This window comes from Schistocerca nitens, chromosome 1, assembly GCF_023898315.1.
Source record: "Schistocerca nitens isolate TAMUIC-IGC-003100 chromosome 1, iqSchNite1.1, whole genome shotgun sequence".
Taxonomy (NCBI): domain Eukaryota; kingdom Metazoa; phylum Arthropoda; class Insecta; order Orthoptera; family Acrididae; genus Schistocerca; species Schistocerca nitens.
In genome coordinates this window covers 1,177,630,342-1,177,648,698 of record NC_064614.1, presented here as the reverse complement: position 1 = coordinate 1,177,648,698, position 18,357 = coordinate 1,177,630,342, and the positions used below count along the sequence as shown (strand labels likewise).

At 37.0% G+C, this 18,357-nt stretch overlaps 1 protein-coding gene across 2 annotated transcripts in view; it reads left to right on the top strand.

Moving 5' to 3' along the window:
- LOC126239060 (chordin-like protein 1) overlaps positions 1 to 10,298 on the top strand; it is a 625,989-nt gene extending 615,691 nt beyond the window's left edge. For both annotated transcript variants that reach the window (XM_049947831.1, XM_049947832.1), the window contains 4 exons: positions 115 to 302; positions 2,115 to 2,236; positions 4,549 to 4,714; positions 9,232 to 10,298. In XM_049947831.1, the coding sequence (XP_049803788.1) occupies positions 115 to 302; positions 2,115 to 2,236; positions 4,549 to 4,714; positions 9,232 to 9,392 (637 nt within the window). In that variant the 3' untranslated portion in view covers positions 9,393 to 10,298. The remainder of the gene's footprint in view (positions 1 to 114; positions 303 to 2,114; positions 2,237 to 4,548; positions 4,715 to 9,231) is intronic.
- Positions 10,299 to 18,357: the final 8,059 nt, after the last annotated feature.

The following is an 18,357-nucleotide window of genomic DNA, read 5'->3' as shown; positions in this document are numbered from 1 at the left end:
TGCATGTAGGATGTTTTGGGTATAAATCATGGGTTCTGCTTATGAAACTGTTTTATCACTATTATCTGCTTTATATTTTAAATGTAACAGGAATTATGACATATTATTTTACAGGTATTATGTGGATGGTTCCTCTTGGCATCCCGTAATTGGTCCTTTTGGTCCAATGGATTGTGTTCGATGCCATTGCCTCTCTGGTAGTATTGAGTGTAGCCGCTTCAAGTGTCCGTCCAGAGAAGAACTGCCCTGTGAAAAGCCTGTGAAGCAATTTGGACAATGCTGTGCATCATGTCCTGTCCCAGGTAAGATAGGTGCATCAGAAAAATTGGATACTTTTATTTTCAGTTTTTTATCTTGACATCAGAATTTGCAAGCATGTTACACACAAAATAGCTGCATGTTCAGTGACACAAGATGTCTGAGAAACATAAGTACAATCATTTTAAGTATCTTTATTCACAAAAGTCCAGGGTAAACTTTGATATCTCAGCTCAGGTAGCTCAATAGATATAATAGCATTGATTATGAAAGACAATAATCAGGAGTTGGTTATATACACTTCTAATCTGTCCATAAGTTTCATTATAGCTTACACTCCACTGAGATTTGGAAGGTTCTTTGCAGAATGTACTTACAGACTGTGGCTGTTCTGTATCTGTTCTCCTGAACAAGAATATGCAGAATAACCCATGTGGAGTCTGGAATGTAGGAGAGTCGTACTGACTCATTTCAGCTTTGGGCAGCCTGTGAAATATGTTTGAGGCATTGAGGATTGTCTAAAAAAGGCAAGGGTTAGGATCCAAAACTCAATACAATGCGAAGTATTTAATGTGCCACAAAGTTGCAGGTTGTCAACTGGATATACCGGTTTCCGTCAGATCACTAAAGTTAAGCACCATTGGGCTTGGCCACTACTTGGATGGGTGACTGTACTATTTACAATTTTCCGTTTGCCTTTACAGCACAGAGAGGTTGGTGGTATAAAGTCCCTGATCATCAGTCTTCATGCTTTTCTCCTGGATTAAAGTCTCATCCATAGTGTTTCATGAAGTGAGGACATGCAACACTGTTGACAGTGATCCATCCATCAGATAGGGCATTGAGCTTGGCAGCATCCTTGGGGCTCTTTGAGAGGAGTAGGTTATGTGCTGGAACAGGGTGGTTTCACTCTCCTCCTCCTCTTATCAACACAAACATGACACTACAGTACTCTCTCTCTCTCTCTCTCTCTCTCTCTCTCTCACTCACTCACTCACTCACTCACTCTCACACACACGCACACACACACACACACACACACACACACACACACACACACACACACACACACACCACTGGAGTCTGGCCTTGGCATCCAGAGACAGTGGTCATGTGTGTGTGAGTTGTGTTTATGTGAATGTGTGTGTTGCTGCATCAACAGAAGGCCTTTTGGCTGAAAGCTTACTTGTTTAGTAGTCTTTTTGTTGTGCCTGTCTGTGATTCAGCATCTCCACTATATGGTCAGTAACAGTCTATTCTCTTCATATCACTGTCATTATTCCATCCTGGATCTTCCATTGTTTGCCATGAATTTGTCAGATTTTTCACAGTGAGAGTATATTGATTTGCAGAGGAATTGTGGAGCCCAAGTCAAAATAATGAATAATAAAAAGCTACTGAATTCCCTCTCAAGATCAGTCACTGTTCTCTAGCCCTTCCTCCTGTTACTAATTTTAAGTCACAGGAAAATCTCCATTTCTAATAACAGTTATTGCATTTCTTAGTATTATTTATTTATCATAAAAAAAGAGGCTGCAGTGGAAGCAATGTATTTCACTAACCTGATGCAGTTTTATTGTTTTTGAGAGTTGCTATTCATTAATTATTGATAAATTGGTAATGTAACTTAGATTCCAATGAATAATAACAACAATGAAAACTAAGGAAAAAAACAAAATGATACAAATCGTATACATAACAGTAGCTCAGATTGGATAATAACATAAGAATCAATCTTGAAATTATTTCATGTTATGTGTTTATTTCTGTTAACTGGTACATAGGGTCCATAAGTAAAATACTTTTCCAGGCAGAGGTAGAAGTATAAAATAAATGCCTATTAATTTCTGTTGCAGCAATGTCAGTATTACGGCAAGGTGATGTCTCAGAAGTGGGCTCAGCTCAGTGCCTGCCAAAGGGAAGTGAGTTGGCTGTCTACAGGGTACAGGGAACCAAGAATCTTTCAAATTTTATTCAGGTAATTTTGAATCATAGAAAAATCTCCATTTCTAATAAGAATCATTGCATTTAGAAGTATGATTTATTTATCATTAAAAAGATACTGAGATGTAGTATGGCTTGGTAGCACTTTTGTCAAAGTCAGTCAAATGGGTCTGCATTGAATCTCAGTTTGGCTGTAGACCTTTTTCTTGGATGTAGCATCACCCGCAAACTGTCAGTGCTTGGTGTATGAAAAGACCAATGGCACAATATTCCATTTTCTGTTCTAAGCTATATATCCTCTGTATAAATTGGCTCACATGTCAGAGAGCTATACAGGGTGAACATTAATAAAACTGACAAAATTCAGGGAGAGATTCCTGATTGGAATTGGAGGAAAAAAGGTCCAATGAACATGTGTCCAGAAATGCATTGTTACCGCAGTAGATGGCGCTGATGAATGAAAGTTCCTCCGACCACTTTCCGTGTGTGTTCCTTGTGTGTTGCAGGCTGTACGATTGATGTAGTTTACTTTAAACAGTAGAATGGTCTAATATTCATGTCAGGAACAAGCTGAAGTGGTGTTTGTATACAGCCAAACAGACAGAAATGACCGTTTCCACCTGCTTGGCTATACACAAACACCATCTTGGCTTATTGCTGACACGAATACAGTACACTGTGTCAATCACACAACCTGCAACACGCAAGGAACACACAGCATGTCATCAGAGGAAATATCATTCGTCAATGCCATCTACTGTAGCAACAGCACATTCCCAGACACATGTTCTTTGGATCTTTCTTCCTCTATTTCCAGTCAGGAATCTGTCCCTGCAGCTTGTCATTTTTATTAATGTTCACCCTGTATAATGTACCAATTCCTAAAAGGGACTGCAACTAATAAAGTACTGTGGTGATTAAACCAAATTTTAAATTAGTAGGCCTTTTTATTTCTTTTAAGAGTACTGAAGTGGTAGAATGACTTTTCTCCAAATGGTTGTATTGTGTTTTATGATGCAGAGCCTAAGACATGGAAAAAATAAAAGACTATAAAATGGAAACATAATGTATGTTTTAATAATAATAATAATAACAATAATAATATTTATTCAACATCGAATAATCAAATACAATCCCTAGAAATAAAACAGTTTCAGGACATCATATAGATTATTCTTCTGAATACGTCAGTTTATAAATTACAAACTAAAGATTTGTTTGTATTAATAAATTTTACATTTTGATGCATCGTACATTTGGTAGTATACAATCACAATATTACAAATATTGTTTTTATCAACAGTATGTTAGTTGTAGGTTACTTAAAACTATGAGCTTGACATACTTATGAAGCACTTTTCATACAGGTAAAATACTCGTCTATGGAATAAAAAGGGTTTTCAATTAGAATTCTTTTTAGCTAATCTTTTAATTTGTTAGTAGGAAGGGTTGTGAGACTTTTTGGTAGGGTGTTGGCTAGCTTAAGCCCAGCATGAAGTGCATTTTTTTTCATATAAAGCTGTTCTGTCACTATTTACATGGTATCTGAACTTTTGCCTTGTATCGTACTGGAGCAGGTCACAGTTGAAATTTGGATTTATTGTTTTCACAAGCAATATAACTTTCAATATGTATACACCTATAATGGTAAGCACACCTAAGCACAATGTATTAAAATATTTAAAGAAAAATGTATTAATTCAAAAATAAATAATAAAACCATGAATGGCTGCAATAAAATAAACCTGATATATTTCCAAAACAACCTAGTCATAGACATTAAGGTCAAGTATTTCAGCATTTAAGTACATTTAACTCACTCTGATGTATGCATAATTATGGAAGAATTCAGAAAATACCTTGTATGTAACAGCAGTGAACAAGAACCTGTGCTACTTGTGCAACATTTTCAGGAAGATAATACTTTCAATAAGCTGACTAAATTTAAGTTTTTCTTCAAACTGATACACATTGTAGCCAAAAAAGGGGGAAACACAGAAAATATATCATGATTTTCTGTCATATTTTCTATAAAATCAATACAAACAATAGCAACTTTTTGACATCTCTAAAAAAAAAGTCAGTCACAGAAATTGGGCAGATGAATATAATTACAAGGAAGGTAATTATGAAGAAAGTGTGAGCAACGAAAGAAATACTTTTCCAAGTGCCAGACAAAGGCAAAAAGCAAAAATACTCAGGAAAAGGCAGGAAGACAGCAATAAAAGCCACTTACGAATGAAATAAATAAGCATTTGTGTCTATACTGACATTTTGATCTTGTGAAGGAAATGTTGAACCAGGTGTTATGTGTCAAGAATAAAATTAACTTTTTCCATATTTCAGTATGCATTTCAAGGTCTTGAGCCAAGTAAATGTGAAGTGCAGCTGCATTCCTGGGTTGTCAGAAATGGTGCAGCAGAAAGCTTTGAAACTCAGACTGTTTCTGGTGGTGAATTTACCAAGATGAGACAAAAACTCAAGTTTATTCCTTTGGGAGCAACAACTATAAGTAAGTACATGAAGATCAGTTTTAGCATATCTCATATTGGTTTGCAGAAATGTAGTAAAGCTCTACATGTGGATTCTTCAAATCATTTATTCACAATCTTCTTCAAATCTCTACATGAGGATGAGTCTTGAAGTATGCATGATGCATCAGGATACCTGAGAGAAGACCAAAAAGTAACAGTTCCTTTACTGTAAACATAGGTGTGGTACTGACACATTGTTCTGCAAGATACATCAGTTGCACACTTTTTCACATATTTGGCAAGTTTTGTTTCACCTCTTCTATGGTTCCAGAATGCTTCTCTTTTCATTCTAGTGTACAGGAAAATGACTCTATTGGCCAAATATAGTGAGTACATTTTGTGCAATTTTACTAAAAACCACACACACACGCACACACACACACACACACACACACACACACACACACATACACACACACACACAGAGAGAGAGAGAGAGAGAGAGTGAGTGAGTGAGTGAGTAAAGGTTTTTTGTATTGTTTCTCACCAGTTTTGCTTTCTTTGTTTTTGATCATGAAGCAATATTGTACAAGCTTGATTATCACTGGGTTTCTGGATCATAACCATAACACCACATCTCATGACCAGTAACTATTTTTGATGAAAAATGAAGTTGTTCTGTCATGTCATCAACTGCAAAATCATCAGACATGTGAAACAGCATTTACCAACAAGACAAGCACTTCAACAACCTAACTGACAGCCGCCCCCCCCCCCCTTGAAAAATAAATTCACGTGCAAGAGACAGAAGATACCCTGGTGATCACCACAATATCATGGTGATCACTTCAGATACTCATAAGCTTTTCACTGCTGACTTCACAATGCTTTTCCAAGTAGTTCTGTCTTGGCATTTAATTTTGCAATTCATCATATGTAAGACCTTCACAGCTTCTTTAACGTTGTTGAAGTAGCATAGTCTTGGTCTTTGAAGACGTCTTCTTCCCTGAGGATGTCCTGTACATAAGATTTTCCTTTCTTCTGGAGCTTGAAGTGCATGTTCAACAAAGCTTTAATTTTGGTTCTCCATGTTATCATATACTTCTTTGTTTGTTAATATTCTCCATTCCATTGTGATCTTCCTTCAATCCACCAAAAATCTTACTCAAAACTTTCCTTTCAAAGAGTCTTAATATTCCTTCTTCTGATTTTATTAATGTCCATGTCTCACAAACATACAGAACGAAATCTCTTTTTTTTCTATCAATGATCACCAAACTTAGACTAGGTACTAGTTTGTCAGCAATGACCATCATAAGGTCTATTTTATAACATGTCTTAATATAATGCAGCCATAGGGACATCATCACAATATATACACAAAATCAGCTTAGCAGCATTGCACATGTACAACTGTGATGATATCAATCTGATTTTGTGTATATTTTGTGACTATGGACTATCACTGCATTATATTAGTACAAGTTGTAAAACAGATCTGAAAATGGTTATTGCTGAGCAAAACCGGTAGTCAAAGTTTTGTGATAATTTATGGAAATGAAACAAATTTATTCTACACTTCTTAAATCACTTTTGTAATCTGTGACAATGTCACAGTTTGTGTCACAAGCATATGTTTGAACAGGTGTGATAAAAGTTTTACATATGTGAATTCTTGTATTTCTTGAAATAAGTTTACTTTTTCTTATCTGCAGTAATGCAAAATAGCATCTATTGGCTTTTTGTATTCTAATATTTATTTCTTCTTTGACATTGTTGTCTGTGGTTAGCAAGGTTTTAAGACAAGTGAACTTAGTTACTGTTTTGATTTTCTCTGCAACAGTTTTAAAGGTATGATTTGTTTTAATATGCTGTGAGACAATGAAGTGTGTGGTTTTACTAGTATTAGTTTATAGTGCTGTTCCAAGAAAACTGTTGTATAATATTGAGGTGGATGAATTAATTTCTTCTACATTTCCCCCAAAGATTACACTGTCATCTGCATATGCTGCTATGTTAAAACTGCGCTCTAGTTTTGTTCCAATTTGTGATGACCTTATTTTCCTGATGATCTGCTCCATAATGAGGTTGAAAAGTGGCGGTGTCAAAGCATCTCCACTGTTTGACTCTGGAAGTAATGTGGACTGTTTTGGACTTAAAATTTGAATTTTGAATGCACATTTGCACCAGCTGTATTAATTTGTCTGGAATTTCACATTCTGTTGCATCCATACATAGTTTCTGTCAATATTGTTAAATGCCTTCTTAAAATCTATCAAAAGCATGTGCACATCCTTAGAATATTTAAATTTATTGTCAAGTATAAGAATAATTAAATTTATTGTCAAGTAGGACCTGTGAAATGAAAATATTATCCACTTTTGAACTATTTCTTTCAAAACCAGCTTGTGTCTCATCAATAATTTCTTCCAGATATTGTTGTAGGCTTGACAAAATTATGTTTGTAAGTATTTTGTATCCAGAGCTGAATAATGATATTCCCCTGTCACTGTTACAGGCTCATCTCTTTTTATATGTGCTGGAATATAATGTAAATGGCTAGACAAAAATTCTACTCACCAAGTGGTGGCAGGGAAACACACACACAAAAAAATTTAACTTTTACAAGCTTTCGGAGCCAGTGGCCCTTTCTTCTGGCAGAGGACCTCAAGGGGAAGAAAGAGGGTAAAGGAAAAGGACTGGTAGGTTTAGGGAAAGGGCTATCATTTAGAAAAGTCACTCAGAGCCAAAGGTCAGGGGAGACTTACTGGGCAGGTTGAGAAGGTATCCGTTCCCCTAAACCTCTCCAGTTCTTTTCCTTCACCTGTATTCCTTCCCCTTCAAAACTTCTGCCAGAAGAACGAGCCACTGGCTACGAAAAATTGTAAAAGTTAAATATTTTTGTTTGTGTGTGTGTGTGTGTGTGTGTTCCCCCTGCTGCAACAAGGTGAGCACATCTTTTATCTATCCATTTACATTATATCATCAATAACTCATTGTTTTTGTTGTTATATATAGAAACATCTTTCCTCACACAGGTACAACATGCACACACATAGCCACTCTCTCGAGGTACTAATGCTAACCTTTGTTTTAACCGTTATCTTGTTTCTGCTGCATAGGAGAGTTGACTGATGTCATGTGTTAAACATTCTTTGCAAGTATATAAGCAGTGATTAAATAAGATTCAGGGAGCCATAGGACTGGAGATAACTCAGCACACTACAAGAAGAAAACAATTTCTTGAGAACAAAGATGACTACAGCCATGCTAAGACTGTTCAGAACAACTGAAACATCTATGTGTACTTTTGTTACATGTTCTTGTATTGTCATTGCAGCCTGAAGGTGAGGTTCACACCTTAAAACATGTTACTTCATGAAATAATTAAATAATTTTTTGACTGTTAACAGTCTTTGAAAAACCTCTCTCTGCCCTTGTGCTGTACTTTTCTTCATTGTATTAAACTAAACAAAAAAACATTTGCTATATTAGATACATATTTTATAAGCTGTGAGTGTCTAAGTCAGTAGCTTGTATAGTGTAGTCCACAGTTACAAGCATTTTCTCCTCCATAATGCTTGAAGTCTACTTTATCTGTCTCATCACATCATGTCATTGTGCTCATTGCTGAGCATCTAGACCCAAGAACTGAGCACCTCCATCCTGCAGCTTCTCTTAGAAGCTGCTGAAGAGGTAGGTCCAAGATTTTCTTGATTTTATCAATCCACCTATTCGCTGTTCTTCCGCTTGATCTCTTGCCCTCAGTCTTCCCTTCCAAGATTATTTTCTCCAGATTTTTGTATCTCTTCTCACAACATGGCCAAAGAACTGGAGAATTCTTTGGTTGACACAAGAAGAAAGGCACATGAAAACATTTAGTTGCTCAAATGCACTGATGCACTCTTTGGCTCTAAGGGTCCATGTTTCACAATCATAAAAGAAAATGGAAAATATGAGTGTTGGTGTTGGTTATTGCTCTTTTCTGCTTTGTCTAGTGGAATTTCTAATGACATGTTCTGCATAGATGTTGTATAGTTGAGGGGATAGAACACAACCCTTCTGACACCTTTTGAAACACTGAAGAAAACAGACATGCCAACACTTGTCTTCACGGCTGTGTGATTAATGTATAGACTTCTGGTTAGTGCTGTCAAATGTTGTGGGACACTGAATTCTGCAAGCACCTGCCACAACTTTTTCCAAACAACACAGTCAAAGGCTGTCATATAGTCAAGGAGGCAGATGAAGACAGGAACACAGAACTATGTCCACAGTTTTTTTTAATAGTCCGTTTGCATTATTTTACATTTGTACAACAAGTGATTTGTTTAAATAACAAATGGAAACTCACAGATATGAAGGTGGTTATTCAACAGCTGAATCCAGTCATCCGCTTCTATATATTGTGAACAAGAGAAATGAATGTATAGTGAAATACATTTTATTTCTGTCATGATAGCCACATTGTCTCCACATTTACCATATGCTTTTTAATGTATTGTACCATGAAATACATTTATTAATATTTAAAAGTATTTTTAACGTTTTACAGAGCACCTCAATAAATTCAGTCGGCGTGAAAAGAAACTCAAGAAACGATGCACTAACAATTGCATTTCTAAAGTGCTGCGTCTTGAAGATAGTTTCAACCTTGTGAAAGTGCAATTCCGGAAAGTATGTCAAGTAAATGAACTACAGCTGCGATCTGTATAAAGAAATGGTTTTAATTAAAATAGTCAAATTTTTTGCAGCAGTGGTGTCGATTCTCAGAAAATGAAAACACAACCATTTTACATTATTTTCTTACAATATTTTCTAGTCAATTAATGATAACTTACATACAAGAAGTCAAAGCCGTTGTTTAGTCATATTTGTTAGTGTATTATCTGTAAGTTAGTTTGCAAAATTTTATATTATTCTCATACTTGCAAAGTCAAGCAAAGGAATGATGACAGTACTCTGCTAAGTTATACATTCATTAGCTGTGTACTACGTGGCAGTATCTGCTAAGGAATATAGAAATGAGTTGTATTTGCACTTATTCAGTGACATTCCTATGAGAATACATTTGCTTAGCTACTACTGGCTCATAAAACAATGGAAACTTGTATACAGTTGTGTGTTTACACAGTTTGTGTATGCATGTCTTTATCATAAACTTTACTTTGTAGTACATGTGTGTGTTTGTTAGTGAATTAGTGTTCTTAACAAAACAACTTGTATTGTTTCATGATCTCACTCATAATACAGAAAAGAAAAAAATCAATTCAAGAACTGCCAGTTGTGTGCATAAATATGTATGTGTGAAATTTCTTGAAAAGAAATATATAGTGTAGGTATCAATACCAAGGATAGATAGATTAAAAGCCATTTGTGTATGTCTTTTGTTTTACACTTACAGAAACATGGCTACTGAAATATGAAGTTTTGTATTCAGGATAAGCCTCTCAGTCTGTCTATATAAATGTAAGACATTGTTTGTAAATTGTGTTGTTGTATCATGTTGTTATTATATACATTACCGAAGTGAATGTAACTGAATGAAAAGAAATGTGCTTTGATTTTAAAGTAAGTTTATTTATTAAGCATGTGTGGAGTTGTGTAATTCAGGGTAATTCATTATACACCATAAACCTTGAAGGGATATTGTAAAATACAATCCTTTAAGGAATTTTATATTTATCTTTTAAATAAAGTTATTTATAAATATTGGGCTACAAACCTTAATTTCTTTTTCATTATGATAAACAACTCATGTTATAACCTGAAGTTTTGTGGTGCTGAAATTTTGTTATCCTCTTTGGATTCTGAGTCACCAGAAAATACAAAGATAATATTTGAATAACTAACTATATAGCTTAGAAGTACACCATGTTAGCAATCTAAACCAAAGTTGTTGTTTCTGATTTCTATTTTCTTTGCATGAACTGCCCTTCATTCATTACTGTTCTAGATTGATCACAGTCTTTAATGACACATCCATGCTCAATGTTTCTCACTGCTTCAGTTGACACCCTTTATTATTTGTAGTATTCTTTCCCAGTTCAGCATACTTTCAGTCTCCAGTCTACCACTACTATTATCAGGTCAGTCATCACTGCTCTCTTGGCTAACAATCATTTTACTGATCTGTAGCCTGGATGATAACCTGCCACTCAATTCATTTTCTAGAACTCTCAGCATCACAATCTCTAGCCAGTGAGATTTTGCCATTGTATACTACCTGGAGCCACTGACAAAACCCCTTTATTCTACTTTAAGCCTGAAACAGTGAATTCTGCTGAGTGGGTATATCTGCAACCACAGCGACATTATTTTTGAATATCTGTATTGCCATGAAATAGCCTGCCATGAGTATTTATTAAATTCTCCGTAATTTTTTTTTTTATTCTCACATAATATGAAAAACATTAATAGAAAAGACATTTATCATTCATTATATTTGCAATACATGCAACTATGTGTTCCTGTCAGAAATTACACTCTCTTTCTATCAAAAGATGTCTTTACAGTGAAAGAACTTCCTAGAATTTTCTCAGGGCAAGAATTATAAAAACCAACATAACCAAACAATGGATGCATTTGTTTGTAGTGCTGTGTTACACAAAACCAAATTATACTGTAATTTTGTTGAAACGAATTAAATGGTGTACTTCTTCAAACATGTATACATTAGTGAGCATCACTACATAAACCTAGAGTCAGTTCTTCCCACCAACACTAGCTTTTCTGAAGGGTGGGGTATCACATATGGTAGTCCCTTTCGCAGACTACATCTATTCCCTTCCCTGCTCCTGCTTCATCTTGAAACATTCCCGCTATCCCTTCCATTGTACCAGCATAGTCTGCTTCTCTCATCATCCCCCCCCCCCCCAAGCTCAACTACCCAATGCTGCACCTAACAGCCCACCATCCTGTCACTGCCACATTCACACTGGCAGCACTACAGCAGCTTTCCCCAACATTACTCAGCAATCCCTAAGCCTCTCCACCCCACATCTCTTCTATACCCACATTACCAACCAGAGCCAAGATCTCTGCTCAGCACATTCAGACCTCAGTGTTCAGGAATAATGGTGGTTATAAGTGTGTGTGTGTGTGTGTGTGTGTGTGTGTGTGTGTGTTTGAGGGAGGGTTCAGTGTAATAGCTTTGTCTACTTTTAAACAAACTTTGTGTGTGCCTGTCTGCCCCTCAATGCCTCCTCTGTGTGCTGAGTAGCATCTATCCTACTGTTGTTGGAACAACTGCTGATTTTTTTCAATAGGTACATGTTATAATATATGTGCAAGCTCTCATTCTTCATGTAGATATCTTGAAAAGCATTTGTTATTTGAAAATTTAAACAGTAAGAAAAATATGTCTGTTTCATTCATGTGAACAATACAAAGTAAACCTGAGTATAAGTTATTTTCAGTGAGAGCAAGCGAATTAGAGTTAGAGGCAATGAAGGGAAAAAAAACATTCCTTTCATTTTTGTAAATGAAATAATTCAGCATGGCACATTCAGAACTGTTGTAAGATCTTATGGTGGCAGTCTGAGTCACAGTAGTGCAAAAGATTTTGACATAAAATCTCACCATATTTGATTTGGCCAGATCAAGTGTGTTGTAACATGTGGCACTCCATCTCCAGAGCTGTACAGGTAGTGGATATTTAACAGAGTGCAATTAAAAATAGTTACCTAAATTTTTGATTAAAACCTATTGGCAGAGAAGCATAGAGTGTCATACTACACACATTAATATTTACTGAAAGAAAAACAATGTCCACAATTAAAGCAGAGAAACTAACTACACTTTTAAACAGAACAAAATATTTTTCACTCTTCGTTGTCTTCTCAAGACAATCCACAATCCAGTCACAAATGGAATAAATAAAGGAGCTGTTATCCACTTGCTTAAATTTAACTCTCAACAATCCTCCCCTGTCAAAATGATCCAGTCACAATATCATTTTGAATTATTCCCATTATGTAACATTTTATTATAATGCCATTCAGGAGTATTCAGATTCAGTGACTTTGTTAAAAGTTCCTTTCTTGCACAACGTTTGTTTGTGCTTCTTCAATACAAGCTTTCTCTTTGGAATGAAGTGTCATTGGATGACATTTGCTTAAACCCATTTTTTCTTTTATTATATCCTTTCTTGGCCTGCATTGTTTTTGTGAAGTTTTTCCTAATTGCCTTCAATTAATAAAATCATTTCTTTCAAATTTTCCTCTTGATCTGAGAAACCACGAAATTCCCCTTTAGTGCTCAGATCTTCTCTTTCACTTTGGATTTCATCATAATACTTGGAAATGGTAATGCTCCTTCATATACAGTTCAGTAAACTCTTTCTATTCTTTATTTTCATTTGAGTATTTTCTGTTCAAAAATACCTTGCACTACTGTCCCTACATTCCACAACCAGTTTTGTTTATAACATCCAGATCTTGTATCCACAGCTATATAGAGTGTACCCAATAACAATGCCTTCATCTGCCCTTGTTGATAGTTTAGAAGGACATCTTTGTTTGGACATGAGAACAAAAGCTTTGCATCCTATCACCCATAAATGTCATACACTAAGCTTTCTACCCATCCATGAATCAGTGGCTTTTTTATTGTTGTGGCTATTTGTAACATGATTACTTATGTGTGTACACTCAACACAAGAAATCTTTGGTAACTTGCTTGTAGCAACTGCAATTTTACAGTATGCATTAATGTTCTATTGAAGCATTTTTCTGCTGTGTAGCCTGCTAATCTTCTGATGAAAATAGCAGAGAACACAAACAAATGCACAGTTCCTGCCTTTTATAGTATATCATAACAAGAATACTTCAGATATCACAAGAAAGGTAATCCATGCATCAATGACACATCCTCTGGTCCTTGATCCCCATTAACACCCAAAGAGTTTTCAACCTCAGGTTGTCAATTGCTTTTGCCAGACAGTCAGCAACATTCTCCTCACTTGCAGTATATTCTAAACTTATGTTGTTGGGTTCCATCTCCTATTGCACAAAGAAAATCTCTAGATCCATGTGCCATTATTTCCTGAACCTCACAATTTTCAACAAGTTTCTTGATGCCTTGATTATCGATAAAACCTTCATGTGATTGGACTGAAAACAATCTTGACCAGTCTCACTGAGAAAAGTGTTCAACCATTTCATTTCCCTTGTGGATTCATCCTGTGCAACTAATTCTGCTTCAGAAGTGCTTAGTGCAACTGTTCATCATTTTCTGCTAATCCAGCTTGAACCACACTGCAATCACCGTCAATAGCAGTTCAGTATTTTAATGCATTCTGTTTGCTTAGCTTGTCTACATCTGTTGCATTTTTAACTTAACATTCACGATGAGAAGTTTTTTCACAGGTTTTCAGTTTTCCATTTGGAATTCCTTTAAAATTTCTTTTGTGTGTGATGTTTAGTCTAAAATCAGTGTTCCATCTTTCCTCATAACTCACTTTGACAGTACATGTTGTGTTATTCCAAGGTCCATTAATTCCAATTCAATGCTTAAGATATTTTTCATTTCTTTATTTCATTTCTCTCTCCATAAAACATTATATCATTCACACGTCTAGTTACTATGAGTTCACACTGTAGATCAGAGTAAGCACACGGGTCAGCTACAGATCTCAGAGTCACTTGTTTGTGCAGGATCTTGTTGAGTGTCTTCTGCCAAACTTATGAAACCTGCAGATGCACATTTCAAGCCTGTGGATACACACATCATTGTACCATTCCTCCTGGTCTGGTATGCCATACAGTTTTCTTTATAGTTTGTCACTGGTATCTGGGAAACCCATGCGTAGTTCCACATAGACTTCATCTTTTATATCAGTCATCAAATATGCCGCAACAGTATCTAAATGATGAATTTACAAATCTTTAATTGCTATTGCCATAGGTAGATGCATAGTTTTCATTTTTACAACTGAACTTTGACAGCTGTCAAAATAAGTTCCTAGTCTTTCCTCGCTATCTAAAGCCATGACTAATGTTCGGTGTCTGTAAATTCATCCATCCTTATCATATTTATGTCTGAAAACTGATTTTGTTCATATTGTCTCTGTGTTGTTAGTCTTGGATACAAATGTCCATGTTCGGTTTTGCATTATGTTTCCAGTTCTTCTGAAATCGCTTCTTGCCATTTGCTTTCATCATTAGCTGACAGGGCTTCCTATACACTTCTTGGCTCTTTTTCTCTTGGTATACTCTCCTTTTCAACTGCACAAGCCTTCTTTTATATTCTAGGGTAGTCCTTCAACCATTTCAGTGGTATGACTTGTACCTGGAACATGTTTAAAAATGGCTCTGAGCACTATGGGACTTAACTTCTGAGGTCATCAGTCCCCTAAGAACTAGTTAAACCTAACTAACCTAAGGACACCACACACATCCATGCCCGAGGCAGGATTCGAACCCGCGACCGTAGCGATCCTGCGGTTCCAGACTGTAGAGCCTAGAGCCGCACGGCGACCCCGGCCGGCAGAACATGTTCCATAGCTTTAATTTATTGCAAGCTTTTGTAGTTCATGGTTATTGTCATATGTTTTAACACTGAAGTTTTCAGAAGGCACACATGTTACCCACCCGGAGAGCTGTGTGTGTTAACACAGTCACATCTGGGACAGGGAGGTACGCTGGCCCCAAATGAAACCTGTCTAGCAGATTGATGACAAGGACTCAGTGTGCTGCCCAGCCTGGACTTAGTTCTTAGGCAGTTTTCCACATCCCACTAGGTTAACACCAGGATGGTTCCCATGTACCGTCTCTGATACCCACTATGCAAACATTTATAACACTTCCTCACAGTTGCACACAGAATTTTTTTATTCTATATGCAGACAGTTTGGGTACACTTGTTCTGTTTGGGGGGGTGTGGGGGGGGGCAGATCAGGAGGATTCAATAGGAGACTGATGACCATAGTTGTTTGGTCTCCTTAAACAATTAAGCAGCATCAACACACGTGTTTCCAAATATTCACACTGTTCAATGTCAGGCATTCTCCTGTCTCCATAACATATACATTCTGTAATGCTCCTGTGCCATCTGTGATGTTAGTGGTCTTCAGATCAATTGCTTTAGTACCTCTTTGTTCAACTTTCAGGAAAGATATTTTCATCAATTAAAATGCCTCTGGTTCCGAATGCCACACTCCGTCATGGTTTCTGAAAGTACAACCGTTACATGAGGTTATCCTTTTGGTTCAAATTTACCACATTAGTTTTTTTTAAATTTTGGCCATGCATGGCATCCAAATAATCACAGATAATCAAAGTTTTGTTTTCAACCATGTCGTTGTTTATAGGGATTTTCTTCATCATTTCCTCCCATAAATCTATTTTGCTAGTAACTTGCTGTAAATGTTGCTTCAATCCAGAAATTTCATGACATTCCACTCTACATCAGTCCATTCTGTCCCTCACTTATTGTAACATTAACAAAATATTTTAAACAATGGAAAATTCAGGATGGAATGTAACAATATTATGAGAAGGAAAGTTGCTACTCACCATATGGCAGAGATGCTGAGTCGTGATAGGCACAACAAAAAAGACTCTCACAATTATAGCTTTCGGCCATTAAGGCCTTCATCAGCAATAAACATACATACAAACACATACACGCACTGCCTGCTGCATGGTTTCAGTTGCCTGAGACTGCAGTCATGTGTGTGAGTTGTGTGTGTGTGTGTGTGTGTGTGTGTGTGTGTGTGTGCATGTGTGTGTATGTCTATTGTTGACGAAGGGCTTAATAGCCGAAAGCTATAATTGTGAGTCTTTTTGTTGTGCCTATTGAGACTCAGTATCTCCGCTATATGATGAGTAGCAACTTTCCTTCTCATAATATTGTCACAAAAGATTTTAAAACCCAAAATAGAATAGCAACAAACGAAAGAGAACCCTTCATGATGATATTTTGTGTCTTCAAAAACCTATTATAGTCTTAGGCAGTTATTTATTTTTACTATTAAGACCTATTGTCTACTGCCTCTGAAGAATTCCCTGAGTATTAGTAGTGCCAAATGGCAAAAATCTGTCAAAGTCTGTCCAGCATAGGAGTAAGAGTAAAACACTGGTTTAAAGTAAAGGAGACTTACATGCAATTCTGAAATAAACCTCCTGGTCCCAATAAGCTACACCATCAAGGGAAGGTGTCAGGTTAAATCCGATGGTGCTGTGCGCAGTGGTTCCCCACTCTTGAGCCCACCTATCTGCAATTCCCTGCATTGCTCAGTGTTGGCTTGGCAGCCATCAGAGATGGAAGTACTTAGAAGGAGAGACAGCATAAACTGATGTGATCACTCTAAGCTTGTTGACATCAGTGCCTACCAATTTAAATTGTATATTACAGCACTGAGGATGGTCACTAAGTGACCGAAAATCGATTTTGCGGTTAATAAAACAAAAAAATACGACCAATGCTGTCTCTCCTTCTAAGTATATCCATTATCTGGTCGTGGTGCACAGGACACTCCATGGAGTCGCCAATCAATAGAGATGGAAGTGTTAATCACTGCTCCCATCAAGTGTGACGTTCGAGCAGTAATCCAGTTTCTCCATGCAAGGAAGTTACACCCATGGAGATTCATTGGCAACTGACTGATGTTTATGGTGAAGAGTGCATATCCATTTAGCATGTCCGCAAATGGTGCAGAGCTTTTGCTGAAGGTCACACAGAAGTTCACGATGAAGAATGGAGTGGAAGACCGCTGGTTTTGGATGTGATTGCCCATTTGATCAACAGTGAGCTGCTCAAAGATCGGAGGGTCACTCTCCGTAAACTTGTCAAACACATTCCTGAAGCTTCCCACGGCACAATTGAAAGAACTTTAACAGAAGCGCTGGGTTATCGCAAGGTCTGTGCTTGCTGGCTTCCCCAGATGCTGACTGATGGACACAAGGAGCAGTGCCTTGACTGTGCTCGCAAGTTTCTTCAACAGTGTGAGGGGGAGAGGCAGCAAGGAGGAGCTGTCTGACTCTATCATCACAGGAGATGAAATGTGGGTGTTTCATTGCACCCCCAAAACAAAACAACAATCTCGTCAGTGGCGTCACTCCGGTTCACCGTCACCAAAGAAGTTCAAATAATTGCAGTTGGCAGGAAAGGTTATGGCAACTGTGTTTTGTGATCAGAAAGGGGCACTCCTCACCGATTTCATGCAACCTGGGGTGACAAACTTAGACAGATATTGTGAAACATTGACCAAACTCCGGCGAGCAATTCAGAATTGCCAGAGAGAACAACTGAAGGAAGGAGTAGCGCTTCTTCATGACAACACTTGACCCCGCATCGCTTGTCAAACACAAGAGCTTGTGAAGAAATTTGGGTGGACTCTTATGCCCCATTCCCCGTACAGCCCGGACTTAGCCCCTAGCGATTCTCACCTCTTCCCCATACTAAAGGAACACTTACGTGGAAATGCTTCAAGAGCGATGATGAAGTCTGAGCAGAGGTCTCACGCTTCCTCAATGAGTTGGGTGATTTCTTCGCCTTTGGAATACAAAAGCTGGAGCACCATCTTCATAAGTATGTCGAAAAAAAATGGAGACTTTTGAAAAATAGTCAACGATGTATAAATTAATAACATTAAACAATGTTTTCTATTTGTAAAAAACATGGGAACTTTACTTTGGTACAACTCTTGTAGTTTCCCAGTGCTAAACACCATTGTCTC